Source organism: Rhopalosiphum padi, chromosome 1, assembly GCF_020882245.1.
Source record: "Rhopalosiphum padi isolate XX-2018 chromosome 1, ASM2088224v1, whole genome shotgun sequence".
Lineage (NCBI taxonomy): Eukaryota > Metazoa > Arthropoda > Insecta > Hemiptera > Aphididae > Rhopalosiphum > Rhopalosiphum padi.
The window spans coordinates 47,540,762-47,559,353 of NC_083597.1; the positions used below are offsets into that span (position 1 = coordinate 47,540,762).

The following is an 18,592-nucleotide window of genomic DNA, read 5'->3' on the forward strand; positions in this document are numbered from 1 at the left end:
AAATGCAATGGACTCAAAAGTACCGTCGGTCCATTACTCATTAGCTATTTCACGTTAGTCGTCGGCTGTCGTGTCAAAATAATGTATGAGATCTAATATTGTTGATGAATTATTGTTTTCGCAACCTATATTGAGATTATTATTTTATATTTATATGTCATACTTATATTTGTTATAATATATAACATTATACCTATGGATTTTTAGATGTACATTTTTCAAAATTAAAAATAAAATAGTAACCAAATGTATAAGATTTTAAATATTTGTGATTATTTTAAATGCATATACATACTTTGATAAATTTGTATTATTTAGATCTTAAACATAATATTACAATTTTAAAAAGTAATCTAGCAAAAATAGTTTTTTGATTTGTATAGTTTGTATGTAAAAAATAATGTGATAAATGACCAACGGTACATTTAAGTACCAGGATCAAAATGTTAAACTGACCAACGGTACTTCTAAGTACCAAGTACTTAACTCAAATTTGGGCTAAACAATTTTTTTTAAAAGGTGCACTTATTTATTAATAGGTCAATTATAATGATTTTATGCAAAGAAATGGGAAAATAATTTTAATTCTATGTTTGGTCAACAGAGGGTTAATAATGGTATAAGTAAGTAAATAGGGAATGTAATCATTTATCGTTTGAACATCGAATTGTATCGAAAACATATGTAATAATCTACATCTAAACATTTTTTTTTGGAAATCATGATTTTAGAATTTAGAGTACATCATTAATATTTTATTACTGTCCTAGAGTATTTTAATATGCACGAATTAAACGATTGTCTATTAGTAATATTAGTTTGTTGTTTAACATCATAGATCTTTTAGTTGAAAACAACAATTTATTTCTGCAATACAGTTATTATTGGAATAACATCAGAAGAGCATTTTTAAATATTTTATTGGTAAATTTAAGTGACTGAGTAATGATACATTAATATACACGGTGTATTGATGTATTTATGTCTCCGTAAGAGACATTTAAGTTTAATGACTGTGTAAATTTTAAACAATAAGCATTTAACAAAATAATATAAAGGAAACATTAAATGAACACAATAAATTGCAGTAGGAGTATTAGTAAGACGACAATAATCACAAGTCAACAATGACGAAGTGAATAAAACGAGCGGGGCGTTAAACTATTATTGTAATTCAGGTGTAATCTAAAATTATAATTTATAATATAAGGTTAAATTAATGTAATGGCAATTAGCAATCTCTTAATTACGCGTCTAGTTATACTTTCAACCGAAATAACATGTATCAGCGTAGGTAGGTATCTATAATAAAATCTAACCACATAATACTTATGCAAATGGAAAATGGCTTATTATAATAACAACCCTTTCTTATAATGTTGCCAATCGTCACGTGGCCAACAAGTATTGGGGCGGTCGGGTGCATACAATTATATAACGCGCGCCCTGACCCAATAATCCTCGCGTGCTACCTATTATACCTAAGCACTAACCGATCAACTGCAGACGTATAGCGTGGTATGGCGTGGTTCTATGCCACCTTTTAAAGCTTATTATTAGCGCGATAAATTATGATTGCTCAAAACCCGAATAAGTTTATTATCACAAATTGTGTACTTTGGTAGTAGGTAAACAAGAAAAACACTCTCAGTACTCATATTATATATAGTAATAGTACCGTTATTATAGGTATAATATACAAATATTATTATTATATATTTATTATTGTTAGTTATTAATTTATTTTATCGTGTATAATAATTTATTTCGGTGTTGAAATTTTTGATTTTCATCGAGAAAATCAAATACTCGCAAACGAGTAAATTGATCGATTTTTATGCTAGTGATTTTCCCTTCGCGATTCTTTAACAACAAACAACAACAACAAGAACAACAATAATAATGTACGCGATACGTCTGCAGGATTACCCGGCAGAATGTGCAGGGCGCGTCTGTCCCGCGGCATCGGATAACTGTTGTGCACTGCTGCGTGCGGACCCGCGAAGGGTGTGTTACAGTCATCAATAATTTCCATCAAACAAAGCGCGCCAAACAACCTGTACACATTGACGACTCCCGTATGTACAATCTTGTCGGGACGTGTATTATATGCGAATGCGCGTGTGTGGTCGCCGTACAGCTTCCGTGTACTGTGTCGGGTACACCAGACGATGTACACACACACACACACACACACACACACACACGTTTCGCGATACTGTTTAGCGGAACGACAAGACGGAGAGAATGCGCGTCCTCACTATAAATTATTTATATAGCCACGGCTATGTCACGACAATCGGGGCAGGAGACTCGTACGAGGTTTATATTATTATCGCTTCTGTCTGCAACTGTTCACGCGTCGCTTGACACGGAAGCGCTTTTATCGCGAAAAATTAATCCGCGCACACGGAACGCAGTTGCCGGTATACGATTTCAATGGCCAACGCGCGATCGATACGGACCCGAGATGATTGCGATGCCGAAAAATTCCCATCGAAATAACGATGTCACTCTATAGAAAATTTCGTAAAATCTTTTGACGTGTACGGTTATGTCGTGGGAGACCAATCTCTGCAGATCCTGACACTAAACTTTCGTGTACCCACGCTACCGTGCAATAAAGACGGGTCGAGACGGCGTATAAATAAATCAAATAAATCGGTATATTAGATTGTGTGTAATATGTGCCCGGAGGAAATCCTAACGGGCTTTTCCATACCTATACCGATGAGGTTTGTACATTTTCGTCGATGACTATACACTGCTATAATAATATATATATATATATATATACTGCCTTCTTTTACGTTACACGGTAGCTGCTCTCCGGCATACAATACTGCCGCAGCGGCGGATGATGCGATGACGATGATGATAATAAAAACAATAATAATTTAAAACGGTGACCTTCTCTACGGATGGCAAAACGCCAATCTCTATATGGTAGACAACCCTTGTGGATAGCGAACCGTAATAAACTTTAAGACGTATAATAATTTCAGTCCTATATAATTATTTTTTTCTTATTTATCTAACTTCAAAACATTTAGTGTAAATATTGCAAACGTGTATTAAATAATAATATATTATTGAATAAATTAAATTATGCTTCTATAATATTAATTTATTATATAAAATTTTTTTTCCACGACATATTTATTACACTTCAATAATAAATATATTTATATATTATATGTGTGATCACAATCAAAGCCGCCCATCTGTTAAAACTTAGCGGGATGACAATAATAATCGTAAGTAAATTTTCGTAATATTATCATTAGAAAAATTAATTTATTATTCATAACTAAAAAAATAACAATATTTTTTCTATTCTAGGGGGTGACATGTCACCCCATTGCACCCCTAAATGGGCGCCCTTGATCACGATGATTTGACGATGCCTACAATTTTATGAGTAAATGCTATATAGTTACAAATTAATTAACAGAAAATGTTTTCTAATAAAAGTGTCAACTGCGACGTAAAGGATTCGAAATTATATTATAATTACATTATAATTACAATATACTAAAAATGTTAAAAACATAGTTGCTACACATAATATCAGTATATTCGTAAGAATAATTATTCTTTTTTTACCTACAGACATACCGCATTCATAAATGCAATTATTGTGGTTTATCTCTTTATGATATAGTGTAATTAATATGGTGTTGGGTATTTTTAATTTATTTTACGATTTATTAAAACTATATAGGTTGTAGGTAGGTCATAGGTACATGTAGGTACTAGGTATATTGATATAAGTATACACAATATGTCTTTTGTCTATACACGTAGATGTAGCGTAATATAGGAAATAACATATTTTTCGAAACACATCGGTGTCAGTAATTTAGTGCGGTACATCGAACCGACGCAAATATAAAATACGTATAATATACTCCGAAGGGTAGGCAAAAAAAGAATGTCGCCGTCATCACAAGTTATACTAGTAATAGAAGTAGTAGTAGTAGCGTTATAGTTGCAATATTGTGACGACAACAACGGCGTATTGTTCTTCTACACGTATTATAATCGCGCTTAAACACACAAACACACACACACACACACACACACACACACACACACGTCGTAGGAATTTAACGTTTAGAAAGCAATCTCTGTTCGCTGACGCCACCGCTGCCTCTTCTTTTATTCATATTATATCCGTCACCGGTACGCGGCAGTCCTCTCGTGGAAGGTTCATCCTCGATCTCTTTCCGCGTTTGCGGGTGCGGAGTAGTCTGCGCGTCTCTCGCCCAGTGTTGTGTAGTATGTGGCGTTTCGCGCACTACGCTAGTGCTGAAGTGAGGTGGGCTGACGGAGGATATATATATATATATATATATATAGAAATACGCAAAATCGTATTACAAAAAACTTCTGTTGGATGGCGATGGCGGTGGCGGTACTCGATGCAGTGGCGGGGTGGTTGTTCGGGTACTGGTGAGGAGGGTTTCTCGGGATAGCTTTCTCGCTGATGAAATCGCATTCCGCGGAACCAAAAACCCGTGACCGACCGACGTCTCGACCGCCGCCTTTATCGTTTTGCGCGCGCCGTGAAAACAAAACAGAATTGTGCGGCGAGACGTCAACGCCTTGAAAAAATTTTCTCGCATTTTTTTTTTTTTGGTTTTTTGACCGGGAAATTTTTCCTTCCTACTTCGTCCTATACTTCCCAGAACGACCACGTATATACGAAAACTCACGGCGATAAAATAAAAACCAACAACAACAAAAACATCATGAACGACGCCACTATACTACTACATATACTTTTAGGACGCGAGTAAAAAGGAAAATAAAACCGAATAAATGTAATTTAATGTATAAAAGATATAGAATATAGATGATGTACAATTTATACGATTGGGACATAATATTTCTGTTGTATTTATTGAACAGAATATAAATTTATTTCAACCAATTCTATGTCTCCAATGATTTTTGATCTGATTATTATTGGTGACCGTCACATTATGACTGTGCACACATCAGCATGTAATTATATGACAAATGCGTGTTTAATAATATTACTTGCAAAATGATAATATACAGCATAGGCCATAGAGAATTTATTAAGATAGTTTTAAACTATCGCCAGTCTATCCCGTTTGATATTATATATGTTGATAGTTTTTATTGTTATTAATTTGTCGTTCTACTCGTGCGGTACATTATTATGTATTCAATATTTGTATGATAAGAATTATATCAACATTTTACTAAGCAACAGTACACGATGTAAATTTAAAATTGATGTGAATGGTTTTTACCAGTAATTAATTACTTATGACTTAATGATCATTAATATAAAACAAGTGTTTTTACGATTTTCAGACTAATCATTATAATGTTGTTTTTTACGATTTAAAAAATGTATAAATATATTAAATCCTTTTATCTGTCAATTTATTACGAATTGTTCAAAACTAAGAGTATTCATAGTATAATATTATAGATATTCACTAATTTTCGATATATATTGGCTATTTTATTTTTAGTACCAAATAATTAATAAAGTAAGGTATCCATAAACTATGAGGTAAGCTAGATTTATTTTCAAAATAATTTGATTTATTGTTGTTTCTAATATAATACTTTCCAACACCTTATAATTATACAAGCTTTAAAAAAAAATATAATATTATGTTACACGGCGTATTGCATAGGTAATATATTAGGTACACTCTGTATAATACATTACGGCTTGATACTTCTTGTTTTAATGTTTAATGTGTTTATAATATCTTTAATTTTCAGTTTTATAGACAAATACAAAATTTTCAAAAAGTTTAGATCTAAGAGATGATCGATTTAATGTTAAACACTAATTATTTTAGTGTTTAATAATAAGTTATATATATATATATTATATACGTTATTATATGTTTCCGCGAATCATCTTAAATTATGTATATTATGTCTTAAAATCAAAAACAAAATAATTGGAAATATATTGTGTAATAATAGGTAATAACATTTTATATTGATTATCTAATCAATATATTTTTTATAAAATTGTATGACTATAGCAGTGTTTGTTTCTTTTAGTTTTAAGATTTAAATAGAAAAAGGTTAAATTTTTATATTTAATTATATAATATTATTCATATTTTTGGACTAGATTATATTTATATCTACTGTGATTGTAGGACTAGCTTTAAGTTATAACATTAATGACTTTATAATTTAAAAGGAAATCTGGAAATGTATTGACCATGAAAAAAAATCAATGAACTTATATGATGACTCGAGGATTATGATTGGTGGATAATACAATATGTAAAATATATATTATTGCAAAATATAGTTTAAAAAACGTAAGCTACATGAAACATTTATTGGACTGTCATCCCAAAGATGATTTTTGTCGAGAAGCTCATCATTATTAAAATACGTATAGTTATATTATTATTATATAACTCGATAATTTTGATATTTCATAGTATATAGTTAAAATTTAGAATTTTTTATTTAAACGCACTTCCATTTAACTATTTAAGTGATTATAGCTTTCTTTATTTGTGAGTAATACTTTTATAATATAATCATATAATATTAATACATAGTATATACGTTATAATAAATAAAATTAATTCAATTTAATATGGTAAAACAATATAAACACGCAAATGAGCGTATACAAATATATTTCACACATTTCAAGACAAAGAGTTTAATAAGTTTCTAGCTATCGACCGGAGTGGGATAACAACCTGGGACCAAACCACTGAATGCCGAATGCCCCTAAAGGGGCTGTAACGAGTATGGATATTACAGAGATGGTTAACAATCGACTAGCACTTTCTTTATCCTCGTCTGTGCCCATCATTCTCGCCATGTCCAACGCTACCGGAGCAAGAGCGGCCTGAATAAAAAAAAAATGTTACTCGGAGCATACGTCATATGAATAATTAAGAGCAAATTCATTTGTGATAAACTTTTAAACATTAAACATTGTATATTAATTGTATTAAAAATTCTAATTGTAATAGGATTACTAAAAGTAGTAACATATTTCAAGTATACCTGGACAGTTGCCTTGGGAAGCCACGCGATATTAATGAATATTACTTCTTTAATGTTGAGTCCTGCTCCCCAAACTGCACACGATGTTACAATCAAACGCACCTAAAATATAATATAGTTTATTTTATAACATTAAGTATCTGTTTTATCCATAATATTAATATTAAAGTAGAATAATACAATATTTTATATGAACAAATAATTTATATGTATACATTATAGTATTATCACACTAAAATGTTAACTAATAATGTTTGGCTATGTGAAAAAAATATAACTTACTATCAATCCGCAAATAAGTACCAACAGTCCAGCGATGACTATGTCTCCACCCTTGAGAAGTTCGAATTTGACTTCAGTGCCTATGGACGCAAACAGAACCGGTTGGAGTCCGAACCAAATGCACTCAAATACCGCTTCGACTGGGTTTGTTTTGTTGTGGGCTCCATCGTCTTCGTCTTCGTGTATCGAAACTGTGGTTGGTCTGTCACAGTTTTGTTTTTCTTCCCTCCACTTCCAACCGGTACCCGCCACGAACGACGATATGATACAAGCTAGAGGACCAGCCCCCGGATACCCATACCACTGACTGCCGGTCACGGCCAGAAAACCACCGGAGCCTAACAGAAATGCTCTCTTCGCTGTTACCGATTGGTTCGCCTGAATGACACGTTGCAAACTTTAGACATTATAGTTGCACCTTATCGACTTCACATCGTTCTCGTTTCATCGACCTACTTGTTCTTCATCAACAAATGTTTTTCCGTCATCTTGTTGATCTTTTCGGGCGGTAAAGGACACATTTGCCCACGGTGCGGGTGGCACAAAAATTAAAAGGAATCCCCACACGAGTCCCAATGCAGTCCCAATGCAGACGTCTTCAGGTCCTTGAACGATCTTACTGGTTAAGTTACCTATTTACAAATAGCAATGATCTATATATATATATTGTTGTACTTGTATCATCATAATTTTTACTTATATTATCTAAATATATATTTAAAATATTATATAAAATAGTTGTACAACTTATTTATTTAAAACACACGGTTCACAATATTCCATTAAATGTTTACTCTACAAAATTCATATAGCACTGTTGTCCCAGTCAATTCATTGGAGTATACCGAATCGGTTGCGTCTTTCAGTGTAACACGGGTAATATTATAACATTAAATATTTGAATACAACATCGACGTACCAGTTGAAAAAATGATGCCCGATAAAACACCAAAAGCGCTGATTGACACGATGTCATCTAAACTTGATGCAGCTATCACCAGCGTGTTGACCCCATTTTTTTCACCATAACCCATATGTTTCAATCGTAATAGATTCGGCACTAATACAGCCGGACTGACGGCTGACAAGACGAACCTTACAAATCAAATATACATATGGTTTTCATAGAATTCTTTCGATCATATCGTTAAAACGTAAATGTCAATAATCAATATAATATGAAATAAACTAAAAGGATACAATGTAAAATGCCCTAGTCATTCTCATGCTTCCGTAAGTATACCTATATGGTATTACACTACGATATAAGTACTAAATAACTATGTCATTAATTTAATAATAATTGCACTGAAAAACATTTTCGTTTTACGTTATTTATAGAAATTAAACATCTACGAATTTTGCGTTTATCGTTTATTAAAATTAAAATATTTTAGATTTTTTTAAATTTGATGAACATTATTATACCCGCATGTGTTGTCTTCATCTTATATTTACCCACAACATGGTAAATGGTACCAGTTTACGCTAACATTATATGTTAAAATGAATTGATCTAAAATTGAATGGAAATAATATATTACTTTAGGGCACTTTGAAAGCTTTTTTTATATTATAATTTTGAACCAAGTTATGAACATTTTAAAAATGTAAAAATATATTATAATTATCTTCTTGTTTTAAAATTAATACATCAAGAATTATATTTTTAATACCTTAGATAATATTCTTGTCTTTAAATTTGATATAGGATCTAAAGATTCAGGCCTTCAGGGTGTAATATTAAATTTAAAATTTATTATAAACAAAATTACTGATAATATTAAAAATTTAACAATAATATTTAATTGATAATGCTCAGATACAGGACATTATGTTTAGATTTTTCGCTAAGATATGATAGCCAATATTAAAAATAAATTATTAATATTTGTATTATACAAATTAATAAAAAATAGTTTATTTTAATTATTTCGTTGTTTATCATGTTTTGTTAACCATTAAGTTAATTATTGTAGTATTTGATTTTTTTTTTGTTCATCGATTTACTTTTTAATTACGTTTAAACATTTTAATCGTATTTTATATTGTATAACGTTATTATAAGGTTTGTAAGCCTTGCTTTGTAGCATATTTTTAGATTATTATAATATTCATATATTTAAAATATATTCGTCATCAACTATCAAACTAGTAAAATGTTATAAATAAGACAGTAAATGTATTATTGTTTACTTTATTATATTCACTTTGTTAACATATAAATAGGTACATAGCGTACCTATTATTTATCGCAAGTTTTACTATTAGACTAGTATTAGTTACTGTACGTATAATATTACGCCCAAAGGCCAAAATGGTTTATTAAAAGTTATTAATTGGATTTTTAGAATATAATAAATTGGTACCTTTTATTTAAAATTGAAACATTAGAGGCTTAAGATTATTTTACCACAGAATGAATGATTTGATAATTCATAACCAATCTAAAATTGATAAATAACATCATATGTTACAATCAATTGTATATTTGTATAAGTGATTCAAAATCGTATAAATGCTACTGCTGTTTGTGGTTTCTTTGATTAATTCAGTATTCGGATGTAAATTTAATTTCCTATATTTATTTAGGTATACTAAAATCATAACGACGATTTAAATGAATTCAACGACGTACAATATAATTAAAACACGATCCACTCATTTCGGTATGACGCGTTGGTTAATAACGAATATGTATGCGACTAGATGATAAAATCATGATCATAATAATTTAACGCAGTATTGCACTATACAATATTACATGGTACAACGTACAGGCACAAGGAACATTGCATTGCGTGTACGGTTGACATGTTTAAACAGCAATAGAAAAATACTTTAAATATCCCACAACGAATAATATAATATTATGATTATGCGTATATCGGTGGTCATCAACTTTTCACACAATAAAATCGCATAAACGTCTGTCCATGTATTAATTTTTCAATTGTAGTTAAAAATATCGCCGAAAATTGATCAATTGATGGTAGGTGTACACCCATGTGAGGCTATATTCAACGAATTATACGTTCAAGATTTATCGATACTTACAATATATGATATTATAATGTCAATTATGATAATGTTATTATAATACATCGGTTCGTTCCATAAAAAATAAACCGACTTTGGTTGTTTACATTTTCAAGTAGAAAAAGCACAAAACTTTTTGTCGGTGTTATTCTTGTTTCTGATGTTTATGTAAATGGTACAGATGGCTGTTCTTAAAGCTATTCATAAGTTCAAATCGACTTTATCAGTTATATCGGTAGTTTTTTTTTTCATTCGGTGACGGCGATTTCACAACAGCAGTAGCTACTAACTGCAGACATATATCCCGTCATTTTATCGTAAATAATTCATCACACGACGATTCGTCATTAATAATTTATCACGAGACAATTCATCGCAGTAACAATTAACCGAAACAATATTTGTCTATAGACATAAACTATATCGTTATTATTACATACTCACCCGAGCATCAGACCCCATTCCCACGAGAAATCGGGCAAAATGTAATGAGCTGCTACGGCCGCTGCCGCTGCTTCGGCCACACACGGCAACAGTGCCAGTCTGGTCACGGCACCGCTGAGCCGACGTAACTGGGCTGCGTTCATTTCCAAGCCACCTTTGATCAAGATCACCGACAGCGCAGCCTCTCTGTGAACAATTATGTCGATGAAACGTGACGATCAATCAATAATCCACAGTATAACAATGTTATTATATACATTTCATGATGTACTCGGATTTGATTATATATTATATTAGACGCGTGACGAAATGCATTAAACATAGTAACCACTAATCACGACAAATTTTGATTGTTACATTTTAAAAATCACGATTTTCAAATTTGAAATTATTACAAAAAAAGTTCCATTTTGGTTTATGATTTCAGTTTGATAAGAGATCGTGTCAACATTTGACTTACGATGAAGACTTTTGAAAACGTTACCATAACTTTCAATTTTTCTAACGTATTTACATCGTTTATTTTACTAGACTAGACAAGTTTAATTTTTAAAAATTAATTCATTTGGACCCTGACCCTATAATATACAAATGTATTTTGGTCTTTCTCTTAAGATTGGTTTAAAATTAAAATATTCTTGTCCTGTTCAAAATGTGTAACCATAGCTGTGTGTCTTGTGTAGATTTACCACTCTTGCGATGTAGTGTCTTTGTGACGGCACGGTGTGATGAAAATCCAAAAGTTCTGTAAGTATTAAACCGTGTCAAGTCTCTACTCTTCTTATTTACATTTAAGCCTAAAGGCGTACTTAAAATGTTAATAATTATATGCGTAGAACAAAAAATAGTATTGTTTTTAGCCAAAAATTCAAATTGAGTAAAGTTGAGGAGTACAATTTATATTTTAAAGGATCACATACAAACTTTTCCACTCTCGGACCCCTCCCTTTATCCGTTCATAAAAAACATAAATCGAATTATTATATTTATCAGAGTTTATAAATATAGACGATAGAATTTATCTCTCGATGTCTAAGTTGGTAACTGAAAAGAGTTAACTCAATATTAGATACTTGAAGTCACATTAATAATATACACTTGTAATAATTTATAACACATACTAGTTGTTATACTAAATTAATCACTGACTGTTATTACTTATAACTTTTCATATGTTTAAGTATAAATATTTTTATTCAACGTTTTGATCGACATCTGTGCTTGATATTATCTTTAAAAACAGTAAAAACATAAATAATATAATCAATAATATAATATAAGTGCATTTGATGTAAATTTGTAAAAAATATATTTGAAGCGATTAGTATATTCACTATAAAAAAAATCACACAATATAACTACGTCCTACTTAATATTATATTGTCCATTTTTATTTTTTACACACAGCGTTGAACGTGTACTTATAAGCTATAAATACTTTCAACACAGTTATTTTGGTAGTTTTAGCCAATTATTAAATTCAAGTCTAAAGTTATATCACTTATATCTAATTATTATAAAAATTGTTTTATTTTTTGTCATCAATAGCAACCCTATACAAACGAAACAATATCGGTTTTTATGCGATAACAATTTCTTGTATGCACTCCTCTTCAAAATTTAAAATTTAAAAATATTCAACTTTGAGGCATACACATCCTCGAGTAAAGGATTACTACATTTTAAAATCATCTCATCGATGGACTTAGCGAACTGTGAGTTTTCGGAATTGCGATAACAATATTACTGTTTATAGGCTGACCACATACCGTATAACATCGTTGGCTAAATCACTCGTGTGCGTTAAACTGAGACTTAAGGAAAAAAAAATCTAATACATTGTTATTACCGCATGATTGTCACCAGATGGATGCACCAGTTGGCGGTGACGGTGTACAGGCCGAAGTTTTGGAGAGCAATGCCGGCCACCATCATGCCCAACAGCGGCGGAAGGCCGCCCACCACGTCAACGGCATGACCTGCGGCCAGCCCTGCCACGTACAGCAAGAATATGGACGCCACGCTGCCGCCGGGTACGGCCATCAGCGCCGGCGTCACGTTGACCCATAGCAGACACCAGGCCACGACCACGGATAACAGGACGGCGATCGCGTCCGCCGCGGTGGCCGGCCACCGAGCATCGGACCAGGCCAAAAGCGACGACGACCGCGAAGGCCGGCCGCTCGGGCTACTGCCGTGACGGCCGTTGCCGGTGACGTGGCCCACGCGCACGTTGCAGTGTTTCAGTGGCCGCAGACCGAGTTGCGGTTGTGCCGCCGAACTGCCGCCGTTGTTCTCGTCTCCCATTTCTCGTGATCGCGGTCCTTCTGCGGCAAACAAGAGGAAACATGACGATATAATATTATATTGTATTGTATTAAGACGACGTCACGACCGTATGTGCTGTAGCCACCAACTTACAAACATATCTTACAACATAGTACATTTTACGTTCACAGTGCGATCTATTTTACTTTGTCGTGTATAAAATTTAGAGTGAATCGAAATCTGTGTAATATAAAATTTTAAAGTCAATCTATTGGGTAAATCTGAGGCTTTTTTCTGTTGAGATTTTAGCGTTGAAGCGAGTTATGAGCATTTTAAAATTGTAAATTTACTGTAAACACTAAAATCATCATGATGTTGTATACATTTGCAAGACGAAGAACACACGTGCGGGTGTGGCGTCTACTTAATATAATTTGAAGTAACTGTGTGCTATTATCATACTATATAATATGATTATTATATTACAGTCGAGGCGATACTATTACGTCTTCGGATCGTTTATTGTTCTTTTTCGTAAAAAAAATAAAAACTAGAAAAAGATTAAGACGCACAACAAATATTATGCACTCATATTTTGGTTACTCGCAAGTGTGCGTCAAGCCGGTAGACGTCACTACGCGTATGTGTATGAGTTCGCGACGTTGACAAAATACGACACGGATTATTATAATGTGTCCCACAAGGAACGGAAATAGCGGGGGGGGGGGGGATTATTTAAGACAACAGTAAAAGCAATATAGAATGCGATGATAACAAACACGTGGCGGGAGCGCGTGTCGAGATAATATTGACTGTGGGCAAGTGCTAACAAATACCGATACGTGCAAGTATCGCGATGTTATAATATTGTTAAGGCTGGGCAACTTAACTGATTTATTTATTTATTTAACTTGCCAAAACAAATATATGTTTAGTGTAACGAGTTTAAGTTTTGAGATTATCATTTTCTATGGAAATTCAGCTATATAATGTTGTACATAATTTAATTTTTGTACAATAAATTGATCACAATTGAAATCCAGAATAGTGCATCAAACACTTAGTCATTCTAAAATTTAGTATTTACAATACATGACATTGTTGGTATAAATAAGATTTGCGATTATTTATTTGTATGAAAACAATAATTTTTGTATAAAAATATATATTTTAAGTCTTTGGAATTTGTATTAATGATATTATTAAAAATATATCTATCCACTTAGTACCTATAAATAAATTATATATGTATGTTTGTTTCTTTGTCCTTTAAAGACTCGACAATTACTGTTTAGTTTTGAATTAAAGTTATATCAATAGATTTTTTGAGACCCATGGGAGGGTTTGTAATTTTGTTTTTTAACCCATATAGGTTGTACAGGTTAGCCTACACATGCATTTTGTTTCCTCAAGTATATTTTGTTTATGTACCTATACGATGATTGTCATTGATTACATATATATATATATATTAAAATAGTTATTATGATTGGATAAAATTTTCTGTATTATAATATATTTTGTCATTTAAGCAAATAAAGCTATACTATATAAACGTAAGATAAAGTAACAGCTTGTTCACATAATAGGCAAATCGTATAACTAAGGCTTATCAAAATACTCAACGAATTTGACGGTTCAAGATAAGTTAAGATACTAGATTTAACCAATTATTTTAGAGTGACTTATTCACTTTTAATACAATTAAAATCATAATCGCATATTCGTTTATTTCTGTTTTGGTTGTTACATATAAGAGAAATATAGTTCTTTATTACTAAGCACCACAAATGGATGGATTGCTCGCCTCAGTTTAGTTTATGCCCAGGCAACACCCGATAGTTGAGATATTCATTTATAAAATAGTTTTAAGTTATATATATATATTATATTGAAAAAAGTATGTTTTAACAACTTGCAAAGTTTTTTTTTTCCATAAGCAGTTATTTTGATTCTCCATGATTATAATTTGATTTTTTTTTTACGATAAAATACGAAATGAAATAAAAATAAAATAAAATGTATCTGAGTATACGATAAACAAAAAGTAAAATAAAGGTTTTTCACGTATACATTACCGTGATAAAAAATGAAAAGTAAGTGAAACTTAGATTGCCAGTACTGACTGAATAATTGTTGAATTTTATAAGTATAAACAACATAAAAAATACAAAAGTCGGCCATAGAATAATGGATTTTTTGGACCTGGAAAAATTAATATTATTTCGTGTAAAAGTGTTTTGGTTAATATTAGCTCTTCAAATATTGTTAGTACCTACCTGAGTTTCTGACTTTGAAATTTGATAAGCTATGAATAGATATTATAAAAAAATGTCGTATGTTAATAAGTTGGGTGAGCCAGGGTATATAAAAATGATATTAAAATCTGATGTTTTAGAACCAAAACGTTTATTATCAGAAAGATAGAATATTTTAAAAGAAAAAAATCAAACAGATTACATTATAATAAATTAAATATTAATTCGTTTTAAACTTTTTTCATAATAAGTACTTACTTATTTAAGTCATTCAGTAGTCATATAATAATATGATAAGTATTTTAGTTACCATACTACTTAAATTCATAACTAAAAAGTAACGTAACGTAAATATTTATTCGATTGTTAATGTGTAATGTAGTTATTCACTATTTCATGTGTATCATAAAAAGTAAAAATGTGATTAATATAAATCAAGGATTTAATCAATGTGCATTGTAATTTAGTTTCTATTATCAATATTATCTATGTATTATTGGCATACGTAATTATAACAAACAGTAACTTAAATTAACAATATTAAAGTCTGAGGGCGCGTGACTCGTGTGAGTGTTCGAGTGCTATTATAAGAATTAAATATTAATAAATTTGAAACAATCAAAAGCATTGGCGCCAAACATTCGATACGAATGTTTATGAAATAATACCACCTCTCTTTTGACCTTAAAAATGTTTATTGACGTAATATTATATTTACGCGTGATTCTGTTACAAATACAGTGACCGACTGGTAATGAGCAGATTTGGTGGAATTGAGGCATAAGAATACGAATATGCGATACACGAATGTTTTATATTATACTATTCACTTTTATTGTAACATTCTTTTTTAATAAAACTTAAATAGGTTTTATTCCTTTGTTTGTATTTATAAAATTACAATTTGTTGTAACAGTTAATATCGGTGTATAGGTTAAATATAAAATAAGTATGGTATGGGTATAGCAGACATGTACAATTGTCAAATAACGTTTAACTACTCTTTAACCTTTTTCATTAATATAAAATTTGTAATTTTTAAAATTATGTGAATTAAAATAAAGTCACATGTTTATTTGCATAACGGGATGTATTCTAAGCAGGATGCTCATATTTGAAGAAAAAAAGCAACCACTTGGTTGAACTCTGAATTGTGTTGAGTAGAAAACACTGCTATCATTCTATAGTATAAAAAATGACTCTGGGCGTTGAGTCTGCCAGCCAGTCCATATCATCAAGTATATTTCATAATTTGTTTTTTAAATTGCTATTAAAATAATTACTTTACTAATATCAATAGAATAGGTTGATTCAATTCTTTCCAAAAACATTATATTATAAATATTATATTGATATTTATTTATTATTATACTATTGTTATTAACATTTGAATCAATACCACATTACCGTAATACAGTGTGATAGTGTGAATAGGTTCATGGTATGAATAATATTATAACCTATGGATTAATCTATGTATTTTAAAATTATATTGTGTATAGTAAATTGTATAGTATATATACAAGAGTTTTGATTTCTGACGAATTTTCGAATTATAACAACATATTTTACATTTTATTCATAGTTTAAATATCTAATTTTGTTGAAAATCCAAATTCAAATATATATATAAAAAAAAATGTGATTATATATATTTTAGAATTTTTTAGTTACAATATTAATATAAAAACAAATTGAATATTATTTAATAATAAAGTAGTAGACATAATAATATTACTTTTATGTTTTATATTATTATAATTTATCATTCTAACTGTTCTGTTCTTAAAATGGTGATCATATTTACTTATAGTGTAGTTGTAAATTTATAAATAATAAAGCATTAAAAAAGAGACATGAAATATTTGAATACTTGGCTTATTTATGTTTAATATAAAAAAAAAAAACAATAAATCTTAAATTCGTAAGAAAAATATTTTAAACACTACCTGTAGAAAAACTGCCATAGATTGGTATTTGTGAATCGTATTTATTAATACAAATGTTCTCCTTGTTGTTTGACATAATTTAATATTATAAGACGCGAAAACTTACAGTTTATAAAATTATAAAATATTGGAACTATTGTTAATTATACGTCACAATATAATATCTACGTACTTCAAACATAGTGTTCATGAATTAATATTATAAAAACAATAATAAATTATGGTACCGATGTTTTTACATTTATTTACACGATTATCATAATATCACGACTGTGTCGAACATAATAAATTATACCAGAGGGAAAAACGATAGCTGATAGTGTTGAAAATCAGTTTAATGTTCTACACAAATAAATGTTGTTGTTTATTATAGTATTATCGTATTTTAAACATCACAAGACTCCCACTATTCTTGAAATTACGACTGTTGTACATATTTCATGTGAAAATATTTAAACTATTGTAACGAATTTGACCAAAGGCCGTGAAAAGTACGATTAGGATATCAACGACGGGTACCACGAGAAGGGGGATATGATCGAAGATAAGAGAAAAAATCAAAAATATACTAATAATAATTTTACCAATAATTACATTTTACGTTCTTGTAATGTTTTGTTAAGCATATATTATATATAGGTATATACGTGTATAATATATCATAATTACACTGATAATGCTTTTTTAATTTCATTATTGAAAACACGTTTGATTAGTCAGCTTATCTTTTATTATATCCAATACTTACTTGATAATATACCTATATACATTTTATGATACCTGAATATTATATAGATAGGCACACATAACGCAGTGAAGCAGCAATTAAGTAAAAAAAGTATTTTTTTTTTTAACAATTTTGTATTTGCAAGTTCCCATACGAGTTCCGAATGAATCACAGTTAAAATTTCCTAAATAACCTATACCATAATATTGTGAAAGTGAGTAAAAATAAAAAATATTAAGTATAAACACTATAAGTCTATAAACTGGTAAATTAATTATGATTACTTGTATAACTGTCATATTATTTTTTTTTTTTTTAACAATAACAATTATTATATTAGGGTTTAATCGGCAGATAAAATATTCACGAGTGCTATAAATAATTAAGTGCCATAAAGTTATAATATCAGTATAAAAATATTTATACGCCTATACATATATTTAATGTTTCATTAGATATCTTGAGAATTTTATGTTAAATTTTCAAGCTTTTTTTATTCACAGCCAACATTTTTATTTAAATATAATATTATAAATAAAATTATAATAGCAGTCAGTAAAATAATTAGATAGATGCATCGTACT

The 18,592-nt window shown here is 30.2% G+C and overlaps 1 protein-coding gene across 7 annotated transcripts; it reads right to left on the bottom strand.

Annotated features, from left to right (window-relative positions):
- Positions 1-6,501: 6,501 nt before the first annotated feature.
- On the bottom strand, positions 6,502-17,565 carry LOC132931747 (sodium/hydrogen exchanger 9B2-like). 7 transcript variants are annotated; one of them, XM_060997716.1, is made up of 8 exons: positions 17,282-17,565; positions 12,656-13,130; positions 10,807-10,992; positions 8,243-8,418; positions 7,780-7,955; positions 7,324-7,701; positions 7,042-7,143; positions 6,502-6,880 (listed from the first exon to the last, which is right to left on the bottom strand). In XM_060997716.1, exons 1-8 carry the CDS (start codon positions 17,355-17,357, stop codon positions 6,704-6,706), a joined length of 1,746 nt encoding a protein of 581 aa, XP_060853699.1. In that variant the 5' UTR covers positions 17,358-17,565; the 3' UTR covers positions 6,502-6,703. The 7 variants fall into 7 exon arrangements, with proteins under 7 accessions (XP_060853699.1, XP_060853698.1, XP_060853704.1 ...); XM_060997715.1 differs by having other exon boundaries at positions 12,656-13,133; XM_060997721.1 differs by lacking the exon at positions 17,282-17,565 and adding an exon at positions 15,591-15,608 and having other exon boundaries at positions 12,656-13,133.
- Between the last annotated feature and the right edge of the window lie 1,027 nt (positions 17,566-18,592).